Below are 26,269 nucleotides of genomic sequence, written 5' to 3' on the forward strand. Positions count from 1 at the left end.
CTACAATGCTCCAAAATCTGAAACTTTTGAGTACCAATATGATGTTCAAAGGTTATGCTAAAACAAATGCTCATTGAAGCATTTTGGATTTTGGATTTTCAGGTTAGGGATGCTCAACTAGTAACTACATTGTAAATATTCCAAAATTCAATAAAATCTGAAATCTGAAACGCCTCTAGTCCTAAGCATTTTGGATAAGGGATACTCAACATGTGTCATAAACTATCTCTATTAAGTTCAAATTCAGTTACCCACTCCTGTAAATTTGACCTTTACCTCAAGACCCACTTAAAGTTCTATCAAATAGGAAATATTTCCAGCCCACACTGATCTTTTCCTTTGTATGCCACAAAATAATTTTACACGATATAAAATGTTGTCTTATTTGTCTCCTTTGTAAAATTATACATACTGAAGGGCAGGAACATGACTTCAGTATCTTTTATATCCTTCAACACTTCTGAGGTTGTCACTGACTGACCAGCAAATCTACGTGGTGGCAGATGGCCACCAGTCACAGGGCCCAGGGTGCCTGCCCTAATGGACTGTAGCTGATTAGCTCAGCAGGCTAGAAACCAAATGCTTGTTATTGTTAAATGAATGCAATTTAATTTAATTCTGTACTATAGTCATAAATCAGCCTTCTAGCTTTTAAATCCTTATTACTGTTCAAAAGTAACAGCAGATGAAAGAGTGAGAAGGATCAGCAGAAATTTATCACCAATGCTGAACAACTCACTACTGATGGTGCATCAGCAGCAAGGTTATACCTTTGTCAGTTACCCTCAAACTAGAATTTAATACACAAGTCTACCAGAGATTAAAATGAAAGCTTTACCTCACTGTGTTCAAGGAGCTGTTTTCTAGAATAAAACAAAAATATTATCTATTTACTGAAGGTCTTTTATACTATGAATACATAAAAATAAGCTTCATTTGTTTGATCTTAGATTTTTAAAATGTGACTATCTCTAAACTACTTAGGAACATACATAAAAATAAAAATATCAGATAATAGTACAAAAATTATAACAATTTAAAAGTCATAATTTATAGTCATCCTATTCAAGATATGTCAAAAATTTGTTCTTCGGTTAAGACAAAATAGATTTTACAGATCCCTGGAGATGGTACCTCTCATTAATAAATGAATAGGATGACCTTCTATTTGACCTATATATACAGTGTATACAGTACTTTAGATGACCACTGTTAAACTTTTGAGTTATTTTCATTTTTCACAATTACAAATAACAGGGACACTCATGCATAAAACTTTGTAAGCATCTCTGAATATTTCCTTAGCATAAATTTCCAGAAGAAAAATTATTGGGTAAAACATAAATATTTTCAGTTTCAGCAAAGTTGTCCCTTTACAAAATATTTATAGTACACCTACTGTATTCTAGGCACTGTGCAATGAAATGAATACCACAGTCCCTGCTTATCCTCCGATCCTCACTTTCCAGTTTCAGTTACCTGTGGTCAACTGCAGTCCAAAAATATTAAATGAAAAGTTCCAGGAAATAAACAATTCCTAAGTTTTAAATTGTGCACCACACTGAATAGTGAAATCTCAAGTCACCCTGCTTCATCCTACCTGGGACATGACTCACCCTTTTGTCCAGCATATCCATGCTGTATACGTCACCAGCCTGTTAGTCATGTAGTTACCATCTTAGTTATCAGATGGACTCTGGTGGTATCTCAGTGCTTATTTTCAAGTAACCCTTTTCTGACTTAATAATGGCCCCAAAGTTCAAGAGCAGTGATGCTGGCAGTTGAGATATGTCAAAGAGAAGCTGTAAAGTGCTTTCTTTAAGGGAAAAGGTGAAAGTTCTCAAAAGAAAAAACATCATATGCTGAGGCTGCTAAGATCTACGGTAAGAACAAATCTACCCATGAAATTGTGAAGAAGAAGAAAAAATTAATGTTAGTTTTGCTGTTGCATCTAAAACTGCAAAAGTTATGGCCACAGTCCATGATGAGTGCTTAGTTAAGACGGAAAAGGCATTAAATCTGTGGGTGGAAGATGTGAACAGAAATGTGTTCCGATGGTGGCAATCACGTGTGTTACTCTCTGCAGTTTCAAGCATCCACTGGGGGTCTTGGGATGCGTCGCCCTGCAGATAAGGGCAACTGCTGTGCAGCATGAACAGTATGGAGACAATACTTATATTCATGGAGTTTATATTAGAGTAAGACAAGAGGTAGGAGACTGCCTATTTTATTGTTCTCTTGAAAAGACTGGGTATTTTACTTTTATGAAAGGCTTTATAGCCTGCAGGGGCATTCTAATATGGACTTTGGGGGTGAAGAGAGAAATAGGTGTAGAAAGTAAGTTCAGGGGTACAGAGACCCATAGGTTTTTTAAAAGAGAAGTCAGGGGAAGGTCTCTTAAGGTAGTAGTGGAGTCCAAATTATTCTATCTCCCTCATAGCTCCTTCCCTGTGTATGCAGTTAACGGAGTGTGGTTTCCCCACTTGTCCCGAAATCTTCTAGGCACAACAGATTCCTGTAGTGAGCTGCATGCAAGGAAGAAGCCTGGTAGGTGAGTAATTATTATAATCACCAAGAACCCTGAAAGTAACTACTGATACTTTATTTAAATCAAGTAGCTAATTAAAAATGTGAATATACAACCAAATCCCAAGACACGAATATCATGAAAAGGAAACATCAAAATAAATAAGCAAAAAACTTGACCTTTCATGAAACAGCAATGCAAATGAAAACTCCAATTATTGTTTTCACAGAAGTTTAAGAGGATAATGCATCCATATAATTAAAATAAGCTCCAGTGAAAAGGAGTTTTCAGAAATTCTAAGAAAAATATATTTGCCTAATTTAAAGCCTCAAAAGAAAGTTGAAGAGCAAAATGTACACAGCTGAAGCTGACAGTATTAAAGACTCAGTGATGATATTCTCTGAGAACACAGAAAGAAATACATAATATGATAAAAGCAATAACAGAAGTTCAAAAAAGAGAGGCTAAAGTGAAAGAATAAGAGAACAACAACAACACACACATCACCCCTCCAAACCTTATGAATTTCCAGAGAGAAAAACTATATAGGAATTTTCATCTGTAATGCTCAATGCTAGAACACAAAGAAGCAATGTCAACAAAATGTTGAATGAAACCCACAAATATCTATTAACCAATCTATCAATCAAATATGAGGGCAAAATAAAGCCATTTTTCAGGTAAGAAAGCACCCAGAAAGCATGCCAATTCTACATGTCAAGGAAAAATAAATCAGTAAAATTTGAAGTCAAGTCCAAAGATTGCTGGTGTCTTTAATGTAAATGTTTAGAGACTTCTTAAAACATAACAGATAAGACAACAATCTAGAAAGTAAATTTCAGCATAACCTGGAAAGAGAGGGTGTCTAGGCAGGGACAAGTAGAAATATTCCAACAGCTCAGTGCTGAAGCAAGCAGGTCTCTAGGTACAGAGCCTGAGTATGAATTCTGCCTCCACTACTCACTAGCTGTGTGCCTTTCAGAAAATTACTTACCTTCTTACTGGTTTCCTCATCTGTAAATAATGGGAATAACTGACTCCCTTCTCACAAGGTGACTGTGAGGATTTATTGAGTTAATACTGATAAGAAGCTTAAAATACTGTCAGACACACAGGAAATAATAACTGTTAGCTACTATCGTTGGTGGTAACAGGTTTTAGATGCTGATGAATTCTTAATATCAAGATGAATATATTTGCTAATAATTTAAGAGAAACCACCAGGAAATATAGAAATGGGATATAGCTAACAATTCAGCAAGTATCAAGAAAATAATTTTTGAAAAGCATGATGAATAGAAAACATAAAATCAGATGGCAGGGAGAAGTACAAACACAGCAGTTATCACAGTTAATATGAAAATGGGTTAAATTCACCAATTAGAAAATGAGTATTAGAGGAATTTGAATAGAAAAAATCTAACAATGAGAAATATATCTAAACCAAAATGTCACAAAAATGTTAAAAAAAAGCATAAATACAGGTAAACCAGGAAAATCTATAAAAAAGAAAGCAGAGGTGGCAATATTAATTTTACACAAAGAAAAATTTACAGCAAAAAACCACTAAGTAAAGCAAAGAATATCCTTTATAATAAAAGTACAATCCTATAATAATCATGCAATGAACAACAGCACTATCTATATAAAGCAAACACTATTAAAATTATGAGACAATTTTGAAAAATTCATTTTTAATGTTGCATGTGAAGATAGCATTCTAAGAAAACAGAAAAAGTAGAAAAATAAGAGACCATTTAGAATAGCACTATTAATAACATGATATAACATGTAACTTTGAACTTCCCCTAAATAAGAAATGAACATTTAAAAAATCCTCACAGAGCATTTACTAAAACTGAACATCCATCTCAATAAATAGCAAGTTAATTTTAAAGGCAAAATATACAACAGAAGAAACTAGTTAGACATTTTTTTAAATTATCATTATTATTATTATTATTATTGAGACGGAGCCTCCCACTGTTGCCAGGCTGGAGTGCGGTGGCAATCTTGGCTCACTGCAACCTCCCACTCCTGGGTTCCAGCAATTCTCCTGCCTCAGCCTCCCGAGTAGCTGGGATTACAGTTGCGTGCCACCACGCCCAGCTAATTTGTGTATTTTTAGTGGAGACGGGGTTTCACCATGTTGGCCAGGATGGTCTCGATCTCCTGACCTCGTGATCCGCCTGCCTTGGCCTCCCAAAGTGCTGGGATTATAGGCATGAGCCACCGCACCTGGCCTAAAACTAGTTAGACATTTTAAGACATTCTTCTAAGTGATTTTGGATTAAATGATCAAAACTCAAATCACAGACTACACAGAAATCAACATTAATGGTAATGCTACACACATCATGGGATACAGTGTGCATTTTCTTCAGAGAAAAAGTTATAACTTTAAATGTATTTACTAGGACACAATAATGATTGATAATAAATGATGTGAACTTTAGACACAGAAAAACAACAAAAGTGCACCAAAAGAAAAACTAAGGACATAAACATGTAAGCAGAGATTAATAAAATGGAGAACAACCTTCATAAATATAAGGAATAAAACCAAAAGCTGATTTTATGAAAAATCCAAAAAAGAATGAACTCGTTATGGACTAATGCAGCTGGTGACTTTCGGTTGAAGCCAATGTTCATTTACCACTTTGAAATTCCTGAGGCCTTTTTTCAGAATTATGCTACACCTACTCTGCCTCTACTCTACAAATGGAACAACAAAGCCTGGATGACAGCACATCTGTCACAGCATGATTTACTGAATATTTAAAACCCACTCTTGAGACCTACTTCCCAGAAAAAAAGATTCCTTTCAAAATATTATTGCTCATTGACAATGCAGCTGGTCGCCCAAGAGCTCTGATAGAGATTGACAAGGAGATTAAGGTTGCAGGAAAGCAGGCTGGATCAAGGAGTCATTTCAACTTTCAAGTCTTGTTATTTAAGAAACATATGTCATAAGGCTATAGCTGTCATAGATAGTGATTCCTCTGATGGATTTGGGTAAATTGAAAATCTTCTGGAAATGATTCACCATTCTAGATGCCATTAAGGATATTTGTGATTCATGGATGGAGGTCAAAATACTGACATCAATAAGAGATGGGAAGCAGTTGATTCCAACTTATTTTCTACTTTATCTGTCATTTTCTTAGAATGTTTTCTTCTCATATAATATTAAAAATGATTCCAACCCTCATGGGTGACTCTGAGGGGTCCAAGACTTCAGCAGAGGAAGTCACTGCAGATGTGGTGGAAACAGCAAGAGAACTTGAATTAGAAGTAGAGCCTGAAGACGTGACTGAATTGCTGCAATCTGATGATAAAACTTTAATGGATGAGGAGTTGCTTCTTATGGATAAGCAAAGAGAGTGGTTTCTTGAGATAGAATCTACTCCTGGTGAACATGCTGTGAACACTGTTGAAATGAAAACAAAGGATTCAGAAGATGATATAGATTTGGTTGATAAAGCATGGCAGGGTTTGAGAGGACTGACTCCAATTTTGAAAGTAGTTCTACTGTTGGTAAAATGCTATCAAACAGCATTGTATGCTACAGAGCAATTTTTCACGAAAGGAAGAGTCAATCAATGTGGCAAACTTCATTGTCTTATTTTAAGAAATTGCTATGGCCACCTGATCAGTCAGAAGCTATCACCATTGAAGCAAGACCTTCTACCAGCAGAAAGATTACAACTCTAATGTACATGTCAGGATAGACATTATCCAAAAAAAAAAAAAGGTAGTAAGTGTTGGCAAGAATGTAAAGAAATTGAAATCCCTGCACAGGTGGAATTTCAAATGGTGCACCTGCTATGGAATATAGGATGGAGGTTCACCAAAAAAATCTTTAAAAAATTAAAAGTAGAACTACCATAAAATCCAGTAATCCCACTTCTAGGTATTTATCCAAAACAGTTGAAATCAAAATCTCAACAAGATACTAGCACTCTCATGTTCACTGCAGTGCTATTCATAGTAGTCAAGATGTGGAAACTGACTAAATGTCCATCAACAGATGAATAATGAAAATGTGGCATACATAAACAATGGAATATTGTTCAGCCTAAAAAAAAAGTAGGAAATTCTTCAATGTGAGACAGCATAGATGAACCTGAAGGGCATTATGCTAACCGAAGTAAGCCAACCCCACAAGATATATAATGCAAAATTCCACTTACATGAGGTATCTAAAATAGTCAAAGTCATTTTGACTATAAAAGTCAAATGACTATAAAAGAGTGAAAGAGTGGAATGGTGTCACCAGGGGCTGAGACGAGGGGAAATGGAGAGTTACTAGTCAACAGGCTTAAAGTTTCAGTTAAGCCAGATGAATAATTTCGAGAGATCGACTATAGAATGTTATACATATAGTCCACAATACTGTATTATACAATTAAAAAATCGTTAAGAGGGTAGATCACATGTTAAGCATTCTTACCAAATTTTAAAAACAAGTGTAGTTATTAATAAGGAGAAAAAATATATAATAATCCCCAAAATATTTTTAAAGCCATTTTTAAAAAATTTAACATTCATTTTTTACTGCTTTATTGAGTTACAATTCACACATTATACACTTTCAACATCTATCTTTAATTTAATTTTTAAAATTATCCTGGTTTATATAAACCAAAAGGAAACTTTCTTTTTTTTTTTTTTTTTGAGACAGTCTCTCACTCTGTCACCCAGGCTGGAGTGCAGTGGCGCGATCTCAGCTCACTGAAACCTCCGCCTCCCAGGTTCATGCCATTCTCCTGCCTCAGCCTACCGAGTAGCTGGGACTACAGGCGCCCACCACGACGCCCAGCTAATTTTTTGTATTTTTAGTAGAGACGGGGTTTCACCATGTTAGCCAGGATGGCCTCAATCTCCTGACCTCGTGATCCGCCCACCTTGGCCTCCCAAAATGCTGGTATTACAGGTGTGAGCCACCACGCCTGGCCAAGGAAACTTTCTTAATGAAATAAAGGCTATCTATTATATACTAACAGCAAATGAAACAGTGAGACACTAAAGGCATTCTTCACTTTAGAGTCAGAAACAAAATAAGGGCAAGCCCATCATCACTGCAATTCAAAGTTGTTCTGGAAGTTCTAGCTAATACACAAGACAAGAAAGTAAAGAAGTATAAATATTAGAAAGTTATTACTATTTGTAGATTATATGATAACCTGCCTAGAAAATCCAGAGCATCAGTGGAAAAACTATTAGAACCAGAAAGAAAGTTTGGTAACGTGACTAGATAAAAACGTGTTGCAAAAAAAAAAAAAAAAAAAAAAGTAAAGCAGCTTTCCTATAAACTAAAAGATCAATATAAGAGACAATCTAAAACAGACTCAAGTACAATGAGAACTGATAAGTGATAAAAGCTGACATTTGGAAAAAAGATTTATGCAATACTGTGATGGGACAATACCTCATTAGAGGGGGAAAGGTAGACTCCTCTATGTCACTATACCACAAAATTAATGCAAGAGTAATAAATAACCTATATGTGAATAGAAACTTATGAAAGAAAATATGAAAAAAATATTTTCATGTTTTTGGTTTAGGGAAGTGTTTCTAAGCAACATATCAACCCAGAAAAATATATATAACTGTGATTGTACAGAAATTTTGAAGTTCTACAAAGCAGAGACCATAAATGAACTATAAGTTGACATCTTGGAAGAAACTATGTAATACACATAAGAGACAAAATGTTACATCTATGGAAAAAGCAAAAACATAACACATGGCCGGGCACAGTGGCTCATGCCTGCAATCCCAGCACTTTGGGAGGCCCAGGTGGCTGGATCACTTGAGGTCAGGAGTTCAAGACCAGCCTGGCCAACATGGCAAAACCCTGTCTCTACTAAAAATACAAAAATTAGCTGAGTGTGATGACGGGTGCCTGTTATCCCAGCTACTCCAGAGGCTGGGGCAGGAGAATTGCTTGAACCCCAGAGGCAGAGGTTGCAGTGAACCCAGATTGTGCCACTGCATACACAGCAGCGAGACAACAAAACAAAACAAAACAACAACAACAAAAAAACCCCACAAAACAACTTTTAAAGGTCAAAAAGAAACATAGTAAACAAACACATGAAAAGCTGCAAAACTCCACTGACAAAGAATTTACACAATAAAATGAATTGTTTTTACCTATCAGAAAAAATTAAAAGCTTGATAACGATGTTGGTGGAGTTGCAGAGAAATGGACACTCTCATCATTATAATTTCTCCGTTTTAACAAATTCTAAAATATGCAGGCCTCATAATCAGCAGTCCAAATTCAAATATTTTATACTATAGAAATACTTAGAATAAGTGTACCAAGATACACGAACCAGGATGTTCAATCCTCAAAACATTGGTTTTTTTATGACAAAAGTTATATATAATCTAAACTTTCATTGATATGGGAAAGGCAGTCACGCATGATGGTCAACAATAAAATCCTAAGACCATTATAAAATATAATGAAGATCAAGGAAGAGGCCCAAGACACACTATTAAATACAAGTAACAAGTTGCAGAATAAGAAGAATACAATTCTATTTTTTAAAAATATTGTGTTTCTATATGTGTTTTCTAAAATAAAACATACAAAGCTACTTACAATCAGCACCCAGGGGAGCAGATCTAAGAGAGGGGAGTATTCCCTCTCTTTCTGATACACTGGTTTTTCAGAATGTATTACTACTAGCCCCTGCTATTATTATTTTTGAGATTTAACCCAGAACCCTCTGCCCATACACAACAGGCCTGTCACTTTCAAATATGTAATCAATACATAGACTTCCATATTCTGAGTAATTATCTTCCATCCACTGACTCCTCCGAGTCTGTCGCTTCCACATTACACCCTCTGCAATATATGAAGACAGTTGCCACATACCCTTCAATCTTCTATTATCCAATTAAATATCCCAAGTCCCTTCATGCACTCCTTATGGGAACAGTGTCCAGGGTTCTCCATTCATTCTTTTTTAGAATGCCAAGACACATTTCCCTGGGCTCCATCTGTCCTGAACAATATAGAATGGGTCTATTATCCCCTTTATTTTGGAAACAATTTCAACAGATGCACCTAAGAGCTTAATTAGCTCTTCTGACAACCATACACAGCTGTTTATTAAAAATACAAGCATGGAGTATGGAGTTCATAGAAATTCTTTCTACTGTCTTCACAATTTTTCTATAAATCTAAAACTATTCTATAAAGTAGAAGTCACAAAATAAAATCAAATATTCTATTTACAAATATAAAATGTAACTTGAAAATTACTATTAGGTACTATGCTCACTACCTGGGTACAATATACACATGTAACAAGCCTGTACATGTGCCCCCTGCATCTAAAATAAAAGTTGAACACTAAAAAACATGTCATTTGAGATCATATTTCCCTCAGAAGGAAATTTTCTTCACAATTTACTTCTTGAGTCTTGTAGCAATTTACTTATGTGTGACTGATATGATACATTTTGCTGGCATCTGCTTATGCTAGTGACATTATTAAAGCATCCAAAAATGTTATACAATAAATAGTTTTAACAATAAGTTTAGAAGAAAATTCATAAATATTCAGGAATACAAATAATTATACCCGCTCTGAAAGTTAAAAAAGAAGGAAAAAGAAAAGCCTGACCAACATGGTGAAACCCCCTCTCTACAAAAAAATACAAAAATTAGCTGGGCATGGTGATGCACACCTGTAGTCCCAGCTGCTTGGCAGAGCTGAGATGAGATGATTGCGTGAGCCCAGGATGTCCAGGCTGCAGTGAGCAGAGATCATGCCACTGCACTCCAGCCTGGGTGACAGAGCAAGACTCTGTGAAAAAAGAGAAGAGAAGAGAACAGAAGAGAAAAGAAAAAAAGAGAAGAGAAGAGGAAAGACAAGACAAGACAAGACAGAGAGAGAGAGAAGGAAGGAAGGCAGGAAGGAAGGGAGGAAGGGAGGGAGGGAGGAATTCCAAAAATTGCCAAGGTAATTTATAGATTCAATGCCATCCCCATCAAGCTACCAATGAGTTTCTTCACAGAACTGGAAAAAACTACTTTAAACTTCATATGGAACCAAAAAAGAGCCTGCATCGCCAAGTCAATCCTAAGCCAAAAGAACAAAGCTGGAGGCATCACACTACCTGACTTCAAACTATGCTACAAGGCTACAGTAACCAAAACAGCATGGTACTGGTACCAAAACTGAGATATAGATCAATGGAACAGAACAGAGCCCTCAGAAATAACGCTGCATATCTACAACTATCTGATCTTTGACAAACCTGAGAAAAACAAGCAATGGGGAAAGGATTCCCTATTTAATAAATGGTGCTGGGAAAACTGGCTAGCCATATGTAGAAAGCTGAAACTGGATCCCTTCCTTACACCTTATACAAAAATCAATTCAAGATGGATTAAAGACTTAAACGTTAGACCTAAAACCATAAAAACCCTAGAAGAAAACCTAGGCATTACCATTCAGGACATAGGCATGGGCAAGGACTTCATGTCTAAAACACCAAAAGCAATGGCAACAAAAGCCAAAATTGACAAATGGGATCTAATTAAACTAAAGAGCTTCTGCACAGCAAAAGAAACTACCATCAGAGTGAACAGGCAACCTACAAAATGGGAGAAAATTTTTGCAACCTACTCATCTGACAAAGGGCTAATATCCAGAATCTACAATGAACTCAAACAAATTTACAAGAAAAAAACAAACAACCCCATCAAAAAGTGGGCGAAGGACATGAACAGACACTTCTCAAAAGAAGACATTTATGCAGCCAAAAAACACATGAAAAAATGCTCATCATCACTGGCCATCAGAGAAATGCAAATCAAAACCACAATGAGATACCATCTCACACCAGTTAGAATGGCAATCATTAAAGTCAGGGAACAACAGGTGCTGGAGAGGATGTGGAGAAAGAGGAACACTTTTACACTGTTGGTGGGACTGTAAACTAGTTCAACCCTTGTGGAAGTCAGTGTGGTGATTCCTCAGGGATCTAGAACTAGAAATACCATTTGATCCAGCCATCCCATTACTGGGTATATACTCAAAGGACTATAAATCATGCTGCTATAAAGACACATGCACACATATGTTTATTGTGGCACTATTCACAATAGCAAAGACTTGGAACCAACCCAAATGTCCAACAATGATAGACTGGATTAAGAAAATGTGGCACATATACACCACAGAATACTATGCCGCCATAAAAAATAATGAGTTCATGTCCTTTGTAGGGACATGGATGAAATTGGAAATCATCATTCTCAGTAAACTATCGCAAGAACAAAAAACCAAACACCGCATATTCTCACTCATAGGTGGGAACTGAACAATAAGAACACATGGACACAGGAAGGGGAACATCACACTCTGGGGACTGTTGTGGGGCAGGGGGACGGGGGAGGGATAGCTTTAGGAGATATACCTAATGCTAAATGACAAATTAATGGGTGCAGCACACCAGCATGGCACATGTATACATATGTAACCAACCTGCACATTGTGCACATGTACCCTAAAACTTAAAGTATAATAATAATGAAAAAAAAAATAAATCTTTAGCTTACTGACTTTAAATTCTAATATATATTATAATTTATCAATTTCAACTTCGAGTTAGTTCACAAATATAAATATCTCCAAAACAAGTCCAAATACATATAAGAAATCTGTAAGAATAATATTTTTAAGGAAACATTTAAGTTTGGTTCATATCTCCTTTCTTAATTATAATGCTAAAGTTTAATGCATATTCATTTGAAAAATTAATGTTATAGTATGTTATTTAATAATGGAATACTGTATGTTTTAAAAAGAATGATGATATAATTACCTTAGATAAATGTTTGTAGCTAAAACACACGAAATATCACGAACAGTCTGAATAGAATCAAATCAATGAAACTTTTGTAAGGAATACTGCAATATTTAAAATGCTCTGATTCATTTATATAAACACTCCGCCAAGGAAAGAAGTATTTTTTAATGTTTAAGGGAGTCCTCAGGAACAGGACAGTCATACTATAAGATGCCTTCCTTTTCTCCTTCCGAGAAGTGACTTCACATCATTGAAAACTAAATGACCATCAGAAGTATCCTTGGGGTGAAAAATAAGCCGCAATAGGACAAATAAAGACTGAGGGGTTTATAAGAAAGCAGAAAGGAAGGAGTGAAACTCGGCTGGCTGCAGGGATGAGAGAGAGAGAGAAAGTGTGTGTGTGTGTGTGTGTGTGTGTGTGTGTGTGTGTATGAAACTTGGCCGGCTACAGGGATTTGTGTGTGTGTGTGTGTGTATGTGTGTATGCATGTATGAAACTTGGCTAGCTGTAGGGATGTTTGTATGTGTGTGTGTGCGTGCGTGTGTGTGTGTATGAAACTTGACTGGCTGCAGGGACGTGTGTGTGGGTGTATGTGTGTGTGTGTGTGTGTGTGTATGCACATGCCCCTGCTAGTGCACATGCATAATTCAGGTTGTGGTGTGTCTGGAAACTAGTAATGTATTTATAAGTCTTGGATCTTAATTTTTTAAAATATAGCAGTTGCGGATCTAGCTATCAGTTTCTCTCACATTGCTGACTCTCCACTGAATAGTTAATTCATGCATTGGTCCCTCTAAGTGGAGCCTTAGAAGAATAACTCGACATTTTGCCTTGATGGAAAAGAAACAGGCCAGTAGAGAAAATCTTCATTCTAAGCCAGCATGGGCTAAAATGATGCAGGGCGGTAAACCTGCTCACATTTTACTCATTCCTCCTTGTTTCCTTTATCCTGACTCTTTCCACGTGGTCCGCAGGGAACTGGATCAAGGGTGAAACAACAGAGATGTTGAGGGAGATACCTTTCTCACTCTTACTCACATCTCTGTGTAAACAAAGGAGTGAGAAGTGTGGCAACTAAAACTACATAGAGAAGATATGCAATTTGACTGTAAATACAGAAAACTCCTTTCAACAAGAACACAACTGGTATGGTGGTAGGGAAATTGCGTTATTGTTATCTGCTTAAAAGTATACAATAAATACATATTGGCTTAAGACTTGATAGCTTGTAAGTAACATAAATAAAGATGGCTCAAGACTGTTTAAAAAAATACCCACTGTCTTTAACCATGCTTTTAGATAAAACTCCACCCAGACCAAGAAAACCTACCAGTGGTATTTTAAAGATTATTTTTTTCATTGAGATGTTCTTTTCTTCTGTCATGAAAACAGTGAACCTGTAGAAAAGTATTTTTTAATTAGCTATACAAATTTCTTCTACGCAGGCCCACTCAAAACAGATCAAGACTTCACTGTGCTTTATATTTGAAAGATATTAACATTGTTGTCCCTGGACTTTTCTATCATAGCACCTATAAAAATTTTAATTCTTTAGACATTTGTGTGATTATTTGCTTCATGTTTGCACCCCCACCACCAATAATCCAGGATTGTAAGTTCCAAGACAGGAGCAGCCACGTTTTATTTGTCCGGGTGTACCTACAATGTTAATGTAGTCCTTGATACACAGTTGGTGACTGGTATATATCTTTTGAGAGAAAAAATAAGAATACCTTTTATCATGGCTTTTTATAAAAAGATCGATGATGAAAGATCTAAACAAAAAGCAAACTTTTAGAGACAGAAAGAGTTCATCCTAAAAATAACATGGAATTCTGAGCAATTTGCATTATTATAGTCCTTATATTGATTCCAAAAACAAATAATAATTTGTTTAAAAATACCTTTTTAAAGATAAAACATGTAATCACCATAACAACTGGAAGCAATAATGTCTTTGTGTATCTCAGTGGAGTCTGAAATATACCAAATTATTCAAAATAGTTACTTACAATTTTTACATTAAATTAGTAAACATCTATGTCAAACTAAGTGCCATGATAACATTCCTTAAAAGTAAAAGGTTAAATTTCTTTGTCATCAGCAGAATATATATTTATTATCTTCCATGCCTTAATAAAATAATTAAAATTATAAAAATAGTTATAAAAAGTATTCCAAAAATTTAATGAAAAATTTATTATTTTAATAAAACTAGAATTGCTATATCTATTTTTTCTTTTCCTTTTTTATTTACATAATACTAAGTTTTAAAATGTGTGTTTACCGATCCCTGGGTCCTACATTGTAACTTTCTGTAGTACACAGCTCCATTATTTTCATTAGTGAAACTAGAGCTAACAAGAAAGAAAGCTAACCAAAGTTAATGACTAAAACTATGAATAAGTACAGAAATAACATTGGCTAACTAATTCTGATGACCTGTTATTGTGATGATAAGGAGTAATTTACCAGGTAACTAAATTATACATTTCTTAAAAGCAAGAAACCAGTTCATTTTCCTCTTTGTCGTGCTATAGCAAACTGCCTCATGGATAACTAGTGGTCAATAATAGTTTTTGAATGAATGGGATGACTGGTTGGATGGATAAGAGAAGAATGTAAAATTTTATTATTTACCACTAATTCAGAATTCATAATGATTACACAAGGAATAATCAATCCAGTAGCAACTTTGTTATGTTCTATGAAGAAAATTAAGCTACAAATAGAGGAAACAGCCCTGGATTGAGAGTTCTAGAATCCATTAGAATCCATGTCCTGATCTTGGCTTGTGTGTGCCTTAGGCAAATCTTTTAAGCTTTTCTTTATCTGCAAATGAAAGAACTATATGGCATGGTCTCTAAGAGCCCTTCCTGATCTTGTGTTCCATGATTCTACAAAGAGGCCAATTTTTTTTTCTTTTTTCTTTTTTCTTTTTTTTTGATACAGAGTCTCACTCTGTCACCCAGGCTGGAGTGCATTGGTGCAATCTCAGCTCACTGCAATCTCCGCCTCCAGGGTTCAAGCAATTCTCCTGTCTCAGCCTCCTACTCAGGCTGGGACTACAGGCATGCACCAACATGCCTGGTTAATTTTTGTATTTTTAGTAGAGATGGAGTTACCACCATGTTGGTCAGGCTGGTCTCAAACTCCTGACCTCAAGTGATCTACCCGCCTCAGCATCCCTAAGTGCTGGGATTACAGGGATGAACCACCACGCCCAGCCTATATTTTAAAGCTTTATAACATTAACTTTTTAAAAAGAATAATACCTTGCATTTGTATAATTTAAAATGAATTTTTATATGTTCATTAAAACTCATCAGTAGCATACCTTTCTTGATAACATCTTGTTAAAAATGTTATAATATTTGGGGTGTTAACTGTAATAAAACTGAATTTCTTAAAAACAGAAACAAGAATTTAGACTTTTTCCTGAATGGTCCCATATTTCCAAGTGGCCTAGATTATTAAAAGTAATTGATTTGTAATAATAGTAATTATTATGGGTCATATAGTATGTTAAACACTCTTCTCCGATTATCTCATTTAACCATCATCAATAACTCTATAAGATAGAGGCTATCTTTTTTTTTAACAGACAAAAAAACAAGTGAGGAAGGTAGATTAGCAAAAGTTACAGTAAAAAAAAAAGTTGACTGTTTCTGTGCAAAAATTTTGAGTTTCAGATTTTAAAAAAACCTAGAGCAAAAACTCATATTAGTAAAGAAGGAAAAAAGAAACATTCATACCGCTTTTTCCATGAAGTCAAATTCGGGAGCACAGGTGTATATTAAAGTATCAAAATCTGTATACCTTAAGATTCTGGCTGCTATAAGATCACTCAGGCGAATCTGAGAGAAAATAAAGTAAAATGAATTAAAATTACACAAATGATTATAGCCTATAGCCAGTAATACTTTATTGATGTAAGAATAACAAAGTTTATAGAGCAGATAAATCCAATGTATTTAGACATCCCTCTAAGAAAACAAAAAACTACAGTGAACCAAATATACCATGTGCTGACTTCTCAAGATAACTGAAAATAAACAGAAATATCATGAAAAATGAAAAGTAGAAAGAAGTCAGAAAAAATAAAGAGAAGATGATAAAGAGTGAGCTAAAATCAATATCTGCTGAGAAGAAACCACCATGTAGTTAATTACATTTTATAATAAGACAATTTATCATGAAAAACTATTTTACTTAATCTCTTTCAACATACATTGTAGGTCATAAGCTTTCTGTGCACTGTCATTTTCACAAAGTCTCGCAGACTGATTACAATATTTGGTACTTCTTGATGTTTTACAGACATATATTCAAACCATTGAATATGAGACCTGATCCTCATAAGAATTACAACAATTATACATACCACTTTTATCTTTGACTTAGCTATTTGATCTCCAAGGCTAAAAGTAGATACTAACAACCAAACCCAATGCAGAACTTCTATTTTTCTACTGATTATTTACAACCTGCTCTTGGTGAGACAATTATTTTTCCACAGCATCCTCAGAAGGCCAGAAAAAGGAAAATATTTGGCAAGTAAACTCTTAATTCAAATTATTTTATAGTGACAGAAATTATTTTATAACAAATTTGATGATTATGAGTGGTTTTCATTCAATTATTTTTCCTAATCTACCAGTACTCAAGGATAATTTAGAGTTGCACTTTATTTTTCTAATTTAGAATAGGCCTGGTGACTAACAGTAATTTAACCAAACCACTATAATTTCAGGTATTCCTCCTAACTGTCACATAAAGGAAGTCACTCAGGACTACCAAGGAAGTGTGTTTGCATTTTTTTTTTTTTTTAATTTGTAGGGCAGGCATGGTGGTTCACATCTGTAATCACCAGCACTTTGGGAGGCCAAGGCAGGCGGATCACTTGAGGTCAGGAGTTTGAGACCAGGCTGGCCAACATGCTGGAACCCCATCTCTACTAATAATACAAAAATTAGCCGGGTGTGGTAGCACGTGCCTATAATCCCAGCTACTCGGGAAGCTGAGGCACGAGAATCGCTTGAACCCAGGAAGTGGAGGTTGCAGTGACCCGAGATTGGCCACTGCACTCCAGCCTGGGTGGCAGCGTGAGACTGTGTTTCAAAAATAATAAATAAATAAAAGATTTAGATTTGTAAAGAGCTGGGGGTCAATGTGAAGTAAGGCAAGAAACATAATCATGAACAAACTTAACAGACAAATAAATAACTTAGAAGGTCTAAATAAAGTTTATCATAAGACATATATAATAAAGTTAAAAACAATAAAAAGGAAAGGAGAATGGGGAAATGTGTCAGACATGCCAGAGAACAGCAGCAACAAATAAACTAATAAACCACCATGCAAAACTAGCAATAAATGGCAAATGTTTACATTTAGAAATTTTATTTAATATAAACATGTTGCATGTTATATTGCATAGAGATAGCATTTGACCTTTTAGAGAAGTAATACTATAATCCCTTGCCAAAGTACATAATTTCAGCATCAAACAGGGCCCTAATTGGATAGCATTAAATGAGGTAAATTTCAAAATTGATTATTGTATGATATACTCATGTATGCTTATTTCTAAACAGAAAGTGCTAGAAATAAAAAGTAGATTCATGCATTGTTTTCTATTCCCTAAACCAGTTAGTTAAGCAGGGACTTAGGCCTTGAAAAGGGCTACTCTTTAAAACATTAACAAACAGAAATACTACATGAGAGATAAATGCTCTGCATTTATTTCCTAGAAAATGAAAAGATCAAAATTTTTTAACATTCTCTCTTTATATAACAAGAAAGGCCTTAAAACATCAAATCATACATTGATTTTAGTCCATAGTTATAAATAAATAAAACAATACTGAGATTTTAAGAGTTCTATATTTTCAAAGCTGGGGACAGCCTCCCATATGTTAACATCTGCAATAAATGGATAACTTATGATGTAAACAACTAATTATTTGTATTTTAACTGAAATATAAACAAATAACTACTTAAACTATTAGTATTTTTTTACTAAAAGGGCAAGTCAGCATTCATGAATATTTTTTCTTTTTAGTGGGTTGCAAAGATCACTGAACTGCAAGGCTTTATTGTTGACTCTGCCAATAACTCGTCTAGAGACCTTAAAGAAGGCACTTAACCTCTGTAAAATGAAGAGATAGGAATAGATGGTTTCAAAGTTTTCATTCAGCTACATATTTATAAGAACTTTTATGTTTTAACTAAAAAGTACTTACGTGGTCTGAAACGCCTAAGATTTTAGATGTCAGAAATTTCAAAATGATTGTTCCACACCACCAGGCACTACCTTGAATTAGCTAGAAAATAAAATAGAAGTCCAGTATTTAAAACTACAAATCACCCAGCTAAAGTATTCAATTATATCTATAAATGACATTAAAAAAATTTAATTATGTGAGGTATAAATGGTGAAGTTTTTTAAAAAAAAGTTCCTTTAGAAAATCTTGTTTAAAAGCAAAGAATTAAAACTGATGACACTGGTATAAAATATATAGCAACACTAGAATTCTATATATCCTAAATCTTTTTTTTTTTTTTTTTTTGTCTTAAGGAGTGAAAGGTTAATAGCCAAGAAAGAAAGAAGGAAGAAGAAAACAGCTCCCCGTACAGAGACAGAGGAAGGGGGGATTTGAACAAAGAAAAAACCCCGTGTGCGTCGGAAAAGTGGCTGCTTATACGTATCCTAAATCTAAAGGAAGTTTTTTTTTTTTTTGAGACGGAGTCTCGCTCTGTCCCCCAGGCCGGAGTGCAGTGGCACAATCTCTGCTCACTGCAAGCTCCGCCTTCTGGGTTCACGGCATTCTCCTGCCTCAGCCTCCCGAATAGCTGGGACCACAGGCACCCGCCACCACGCCCGGCTAATTTTTTGTATTTTTAGTAGAGACGGGGTTTCACCGTGTTAGCCAGGATGGTCTTGATCTCCTGACCTCGTGATCCACCCGCCTCGGCCTCCCAAAGTGCTGGGATTACAGGCGTAAGCCACTGCACCCAGCCAATCTAAAGGAAGTTTTAAAAGGTTACTTCCTTTTGATTTCTGTTAAGAAAAGGGAGTGTTTATGTGTTTGTTTCCAAATATTATTTCTCAGCTGAAAATCCATTTTTTAAAACACTACCTTAAAAGTTCTTCTAACACTCCTGTAGAAATATATGAGCCCATCTTCAAGAAATAACAGTTTGAAATGTGAAAACTTAAGCTTTCCTTTAAGAAAGAGGAATATGAACTAGAACGGCAATGAGGCTTCTGTGTTGTTGTTGTTTATTTTTTGACTAGCCTTGATTAAAAAGGGAACAATTGTGTACTTCTGGTTAGCCTGGGGAAAGTTACAGCAGCCTAAATTCAAATCTCTGCATATATCAACCAACAAGTAGAGCAATACAACCACATACATGGCAAAAACTTCAAATTACCTATGAATCGAAAAGGAGGCAACGAATCTATAGAGTTATACCTCAAGTCCCTGACCTAAGCCTTTGCAGAGAATGAGGGGAGACCCATAGAAGGATAAAGAAGAAAAGGAAAGACAGGGGTCAAAATTGGAAATAAAATAACCCAAGAAAGAGAAAAGTCCATCCTATGTGTAAAAAGAGCTCTGGGAGATTGGTAAATGGGAGTACAGAGCAGGGCCCAAGAGTGAGTAGGGACAAAAACACTGATGTTAGAAAGGCATCATTTCTGGAAAGAAAGGAGGATAAAAAGGGGAATGCAAGAAGGAAAAAGTATCCAGCAGGAAAAATGAGAACCCAAACCAAAAGACTATCCATCACTACTGCCATCATGCACACAAAAAGAAAAAAGTTATTCATTGAAAAAAAATCACACTATGCTACATTTTCAGAAGAGGTTTGCACTTGGACTAGAAAACACAAAATAATTAATAGATGAAAAAATGCCTATATAAATATCCAAAGCTTCTTTAAAAAGATAACAAACATGAAAGTCAAATATTTCAGCTAATGAAATCCACACCACTGAACGATAAAATCTCACAAAACAGAAGAAAATTATGCAGAATTAAAAGTTGAACTAAATATCCTCAAACGAGCATTCAGAAATATTAAAAAAGCAATTTAAACAAGAAATTCAAAAACCAAGAACAGAAATGGGGAAAAAAGCAGAAAGAAAGAAAGAGTTTATTAGACATAGAAAGGGAATGGAAGAAAAGGAGAATACTATCAAAAAAAAAAAACTGAATCACAAGATGATAAAAAGAAAAATTCAAATAATGAAGGAATTGAAGTAAAGGCACTAAAACAATGATGAAGAATGAAAATGATACCAGAGAAAGAAGTGAGAAGTATCAGAGAAAGTGGTAGAAATGGAAGAAAGGCACATAATTATAACTGGAGTGCCTGAAAAAGAAAACCACAGCAATGAATCAAAACTAGTGTTTAAATTATAATCCAAGAAAACTTTCCAGAAATAAACGAAGACCTGAATCGGCATTTGGAAAGGATCCAGGGGGTACTGGAAAAAATTAATCTGGTATGGTAAACTAACTCAAGACATCTTTCAGTAGAACTATGAAAAATGAAGAAAAATTCCTCAGAACCTCCAGGCACAAAAGTCACATAATTTATAAGGGACAGAAGAATTTGGCTAGCATCAGACTTGTTAAAAGAAACATACAAACCAAAGCAGTGGTGTAGATGCATTTTTAAGAAACTTTAAAAATTGAGAACCAAGGATTTTATATCTGGCCAATCTGTCATTCAAGTACAGACGTTATTAAAAAAAGTTTCAAATATGCAACAATTGAGGGAATAACAGTAACTTTCCTAAATTCAAAAAGTTTAAAATAAAGGAGAATCATATACAGAAACAAAGCAAATATAGTCAAATACACATAAAACTTACAACAAAGGTTTTCACATTATCTCACAAAGCAAAGACAGACTCAATTTATGCTACACAGGGAAGACAAACAAAAACAGATTCAGAAAGGTGAAAAATAGAATGATGGCAGCAGCATGGCAGGCAAATGCCATTTCCATATGGAAACTAAGGAAGACATTTAAAGCAAGGATAAGAAGCAAATTCATGGCCTCAAAAGCTTTAGCAATAAAAATGAAAGAGTGAAAATAAATGAATTAAATCCTTGACTTAAAAATCTAAATAAAGAATAACAAAATAAAGCAAAAAAAGTACATGAAAGGAAATACTCATGAGAAGAATAGTCTATTATATCTACCCCTCTGTGTATCTATTTTGCTGTTTTATATTTCTTCCCTACATTCTAGGATTCCTTCTTGCATCTCCTTTTTGTTTCCAGAACTTTTTAAATTTTAAGTTCTGGGTACATGTGCAGGATATGCATGTTTGTTACATAGGTAAACGTGTGCCATGGTGGTTTGCTGCACCTATCAACCCATTACCTAGGTATTAAGCCCAGCATTCATTAGCTATTTTTCCTGATGCTCTCCCTTCCCCTACCCTCCCCTGACAAGCCCCAGTGTGTGTTGTTCCCCTCCCTGTGTCCATGTGTTCTCACTGTTCAGCTCCCACTTATAAGTGAGAACATGCAGTGTTTGGTTTTCTGTTCCTACATTAGTTTGCTGAGAATAATGGCTTCCAGCTCCATCCATGTCCCTGCCAAGGACATGATCTCATTTCTTTTTATGACTGCATAATATTCCATGGTATATATGTATCACATTTTCTTTATCCAGTCTATCATTCATGGACATTTGGGTTGATTCCATGCTATCAAAAAAGAGTTTATACAGCCAAGACAATCCTAAGCAAAAAGAACAAAGCTGGAGGCCTCAGGATACCGGACTTCAAACTATATTACAAGGCTACAATAACCAAAACAGCATGGTACTGGTACAAAAACAGGCACATAGACCAATGGAAGAGAATAGAAAACTCAGAAATAAAACCACGTATCTACAACCATCTGGTTTTCCACAAACCTTACAAAAGAACTTCAATTAACCATTCTTTAAGGTTCTCTGCTAGCCACAAATTATCTTAATTTTCATTGATTAGAGAATGTCTATTTCCCCTTCATTCCTAAAGGAAACATCCACTGGATATGTAATTCATCTTGACAAATGTTCTGCCCCAACCTTCTGGCTTCCTTACTTTCACGTGAGAAGTCTGCTACAATTCAACTCAATTTTGCCCTGTAGGTGATGTGTCATTTCTCCATACCTGCTTTCAAGATTTTTTTCTTTTCATTTTAAAAGTTAACTTATAATGTATCTTGGCATGGATTTCTCTGGGTTTGTCTTACTTGGGAATCGCTCAGTATCTTCACTCTGCAGGTGTGTCTTTCACCACATTTGGGGAGTTTTAGCAATTATTTCTTAAAATACTATTCAGCCCCACTCTCTTTTTCCATTCCTTCTGAAATTTCGATGATACAAATATTAGATCTTTTGTTACTACACTATAGGTCCCAGAGGCTCTGTCCTTTTTCCTGTGATTTTCTCTCAATTTAGATTGGGAGATTTCTATTGTTCTGTCTTCAAGAGCACTGATTGCTTCCTCTGTAATATTCACTCTGCTACCAAGTCCATTTATTAAATTTTAATTTCAGTTATTGTATTTTTCAGTTCTATAATCACCAAGTTGTTCTTTAAAAAAAAAAATCTGTGGTGAGATTTTATAGCCTTTTCATTTGCTTCCAGAGTATTTAAAACTGCTCATTGAAGTGTTTTTATGATGACTGCTTTAAAACCCTTGTCACATAATCCCCACATCCTATTCATCTCAGTGTTGACATCTGTTGACTGTCTTTTCTCATTCAAGTTGTTATTTTCTCCATTCTTGCTATGATGAGTGGTTTTTCTACTGTGTCCAGTACATTTTTTATGTTAGAGACTGTGGATCCTATTTTAAATTTCTATTTCAGCAGACAGTCACTTTGTTTTTAGGTTTATCATGCAAGTCCTGGCCTACTTCTGTTTGCTATAGTTACAATGACAGTTTAGTTTTCAGAGCCTTTGCAGTACTAGTGCTATTCTGGTCAGCTTGATTCATCTGGTGCCCTGGTGCTCCGTCTCAGCCTCAAATCATGCTGCCGATGCAGGAAGAATGTACTTCCCATGTCCTGTTGCCGTGAGGTGGAGGGTAAGAGACACCAGGATTGTGGGGTAGGAGGTCGGCAGAGAGCAGAGGGCTCTTTCCTGGGCTGCCTAGTCCTAGCAGGGCACCTGTTAGATCCCTGCTGCTGCTACCTGCATGGGCAGCCTTCTTGGAGGGAATAGTAGATACCAGACCCACAGCATGGACAGCATTTCCCTGGACCCTCTTTCTGAGTGTCTTCTGCCACTGGATGGAGTTTCAGGAGATGGCAGCCTGTGGTGTTTTTCTGTGAGTTCTGAGGTACCTAACTAGTCTGCCTTTCTATAGCATTAGGCTGGGATTGGAGCTATAATTATGAAATCATTATTTCATACACACACACGTGTGCACATACGTGCAGTGAAAGGGCCTAGAAACAAGGACACACTGGTAGTAATGAGTGCACATACCACTCAGGTCTTGGTTTCCAAATACCATTCTCCTCTAAAAGGAACCAGGGCTCCTTGGAAAAATGGCTGATTCCAAGGCTAGCACGAGGAAAATCAAGAAAAGCCTGGAGCATTATAAATTTATAAAGACATGTCAAAAAGACATCCAGCTTAGGAACATTCAAAATGGCTAGGCCTGGAACTGATATTTGTGTATAACATCTGGTTTTTTTCATACAGATAGACTATTCCAGCAACATTTAGTGAAAAGTGACCTGCAAGACAATCTTGCTGAAATTGCTTTGAATCTGAACATCAACTGGGGAGAACTGAATTACATGAACCTTCATACATATAAATGTGTTTTATTTTTCTATTTATATCTTAGAAATTTTAAAATAAATTTCCCCATACAAATACTGTATGTATTTTGTTAGATTCATTCAGATCCTATGCATTTTTCTTCCTAATACATAAGGCATATTTCAAAAAAATATGTTTTCTGTGTGTTGCCAAAGAATAGAAATGCAATTGATTTTTTAATATTAAACTTATATCTAGCCATGGTATTGAATTCTTCTAATTTCTAATAATTTGTCAATTATTTTATTCTTTCTAGGTAAATATAATACTATAATAAATTTTGCTTCTTTCTGTTTCTTTCCTTTTCCTGTTATTTACTTTTCTTGCATTACTAGGCTAGTTTGGACCTTTAATAAAATGTGAAAAAGCACATTTATCTTTATATTGATTTTAAACAGAACACTCTAAATACCTTATTATCGGTAAGACTAATGACTGCTGAAGAATTTTACTGGGTTGAGAAAACTGTTATTTCTATTGTGTTACATGTTTTCATTATAAATGGGTGTTCAATTTTATCAATTTTATTTTCTGCATCTAATGGGATGATCATAAGATTTTTTCTCTTTTAATCTGTTAGTGTGATAACTTACATTTTTGGATTTTCCAGAAACGTCTTTGGATTCCTAGAATAAGCCAGATTTATCACAAGTGGCTTATCTTTATCACATATATGGCTGTTCTTGAGTTACTAATCTTTTACACTTTTGTGTGTAAGGAATGTTTTTAATCTAGGTGAAATTTTGAATCTATGCTCACAAGTAAGAATATCCTTTCTCATACTATCCTTATCTGGCCTTAGTACTGAGCTTTAGATTATCTTGGAGGTTCCATTTCCCTTCTTGTAATGATTCTCATGCCTCATGATGCACACAAAGTTCCCCTTTGTAAATTTTGTAAATTTCAGCATGAGCTCAATTCAATAATTACTTTGTCACCAAAAACTGGAGTCTCCCATTAAACAGTGAATTTGCTTCTATTGACGTTAAACTCTAAAATGAATCACTTAGATCTAAAAATACCTTGTTCAGGTTGTGTGTAATAAATACTTATTTTTGCCAAAGATATACAGAGCTAAAAACAGAAAATAATACCTAGGGGGCTTAAAAAACATGTAAGCTGAACATTTGGTTAAATCTCAACTTTTCCCTCCTTAGATTTTTTGTTTCTTTGACATTCTTGATTTTAAAACTTAGTCAATTCATGTTCTTTCCAGTCTACTACTGAAAATGTTGTTGAAAATGAAGACAGTTAATTTTCCTTTGAGTGCAGCCTTGGCAGAATTTTTTTGATGTTTATGGACACTCTTCTATTTATTGTCATTTTTCAATAGTTTGCAACTGAAATTCTGACCTTCTTTTGAGTTATTAAATTGCTCAATTTTTCTGAAGTGAAAGAATTATATATTACAAGTGTAATGTCGATATGTGAATTTCTACAAAGCCTGCATGCCTAAGGACAGGTGGCCTGGGTAAAGAGTCAAATTGGTAGAACCAACAAAGAATAATAAAAAGACAAAAAAAGCATCATGCCATTCATTCAACAACTTAGTGGACAAATCTTTCTATATTTTCACCATAAAGGATGGGAGAATGCCTCCAACAAGAAGAAAATAGCAACTCCTTCCATTTTGTTCTCTTGTATTGTGGGTAGGAACCTATCTCCTCAACTTGTAACATTTCCAGACTTATCCTTTCAATATATAACATGTAAACATACAGTTCATTTCTTCTGTCACCCAGGGTGGAGTGCAATGGGGTAATCATGGCTCACTGTAACCTTCCAGGGCTCAAGCGATCCTCCCACCTCAGCCTCCTGAGTAGTTGGGATCACAGGCTCATGCCACCATGCCCAACTAGTTTTTCTATTTTTTGTAGAGACGGGGTTTTGCCATGTTGCCCAGGCTGGTCTCAAACTCCTGGGCTGAAGCTCTCTGTCCACGTTGGCCTCCCAAAGTGCTGTGATTATAGGCGTGAGCCAGTGTGTGTGGCCCAGGGTTTATTTTTTAATAGAAGAACATCACAGACCAGAGAAAAAGAATATTGTC

General features: G+C 35.3%; 1 protein-coding gene and 1 long non-coding RNA gene across 2 annotated transcripts in view; one reads left to right on the forward strand and one right to left on the reverse strand.

Moving 5' to 3' along the window:
* The window catches only part of LOC117975402 (uncharacterized), a 104,338-nt gene extending 78,398 nt beyond the window's left edge, over positions 1–25,940 (forward strand). The window contains exons 3-4 of the long non-coding RNA XR_008626200.2: positions 2,503–2,551; positions 18,953–25,940. This is a non-coding gene — a long non-coding RNA (uncharacterized LOC117975402). The remainder of the gene's footprint in view (positions 1–2,502; positions 2,552–18,952) is intronic.
* Positions 1–26,269, reverse strand: part of LOC117980919 (probable C-mannosyltransferase DPY19L2) — a 117,957-nt gene that overhangs the window by 37,056 nt on the left and 54,632 nt on the right. The window contains 5 exon segments of the mRNA XM_055115830.1: positions 839–863; positions 12,386–12,432; positions 14,276–14,347; positions 16,127–16,228; positions 18,618–18,698. Of these exon segments, the coding sequence (XP_054971805.1) occupies positions 839–863; positions 12,386–12,432; positions 14,276–14,347; positions 16,127–16,228; positions 18,618–18,698 (327 nt within the window).

The sequence above is a fragment of the Pan paniscus genome, chromosome 6 (genome assembly GCF_029289425.2).
Source record: "Pan paniscus chromosome 6, NHGRI_mPanPan1-v2.0_pri, whole genome shotgun sequence".
Classification (NCBI taxonomy): Eukaryota; Metazoa; Chordata; class Mammalia; order Primates; family Hominidae; genus Pan; species Pan paniscus.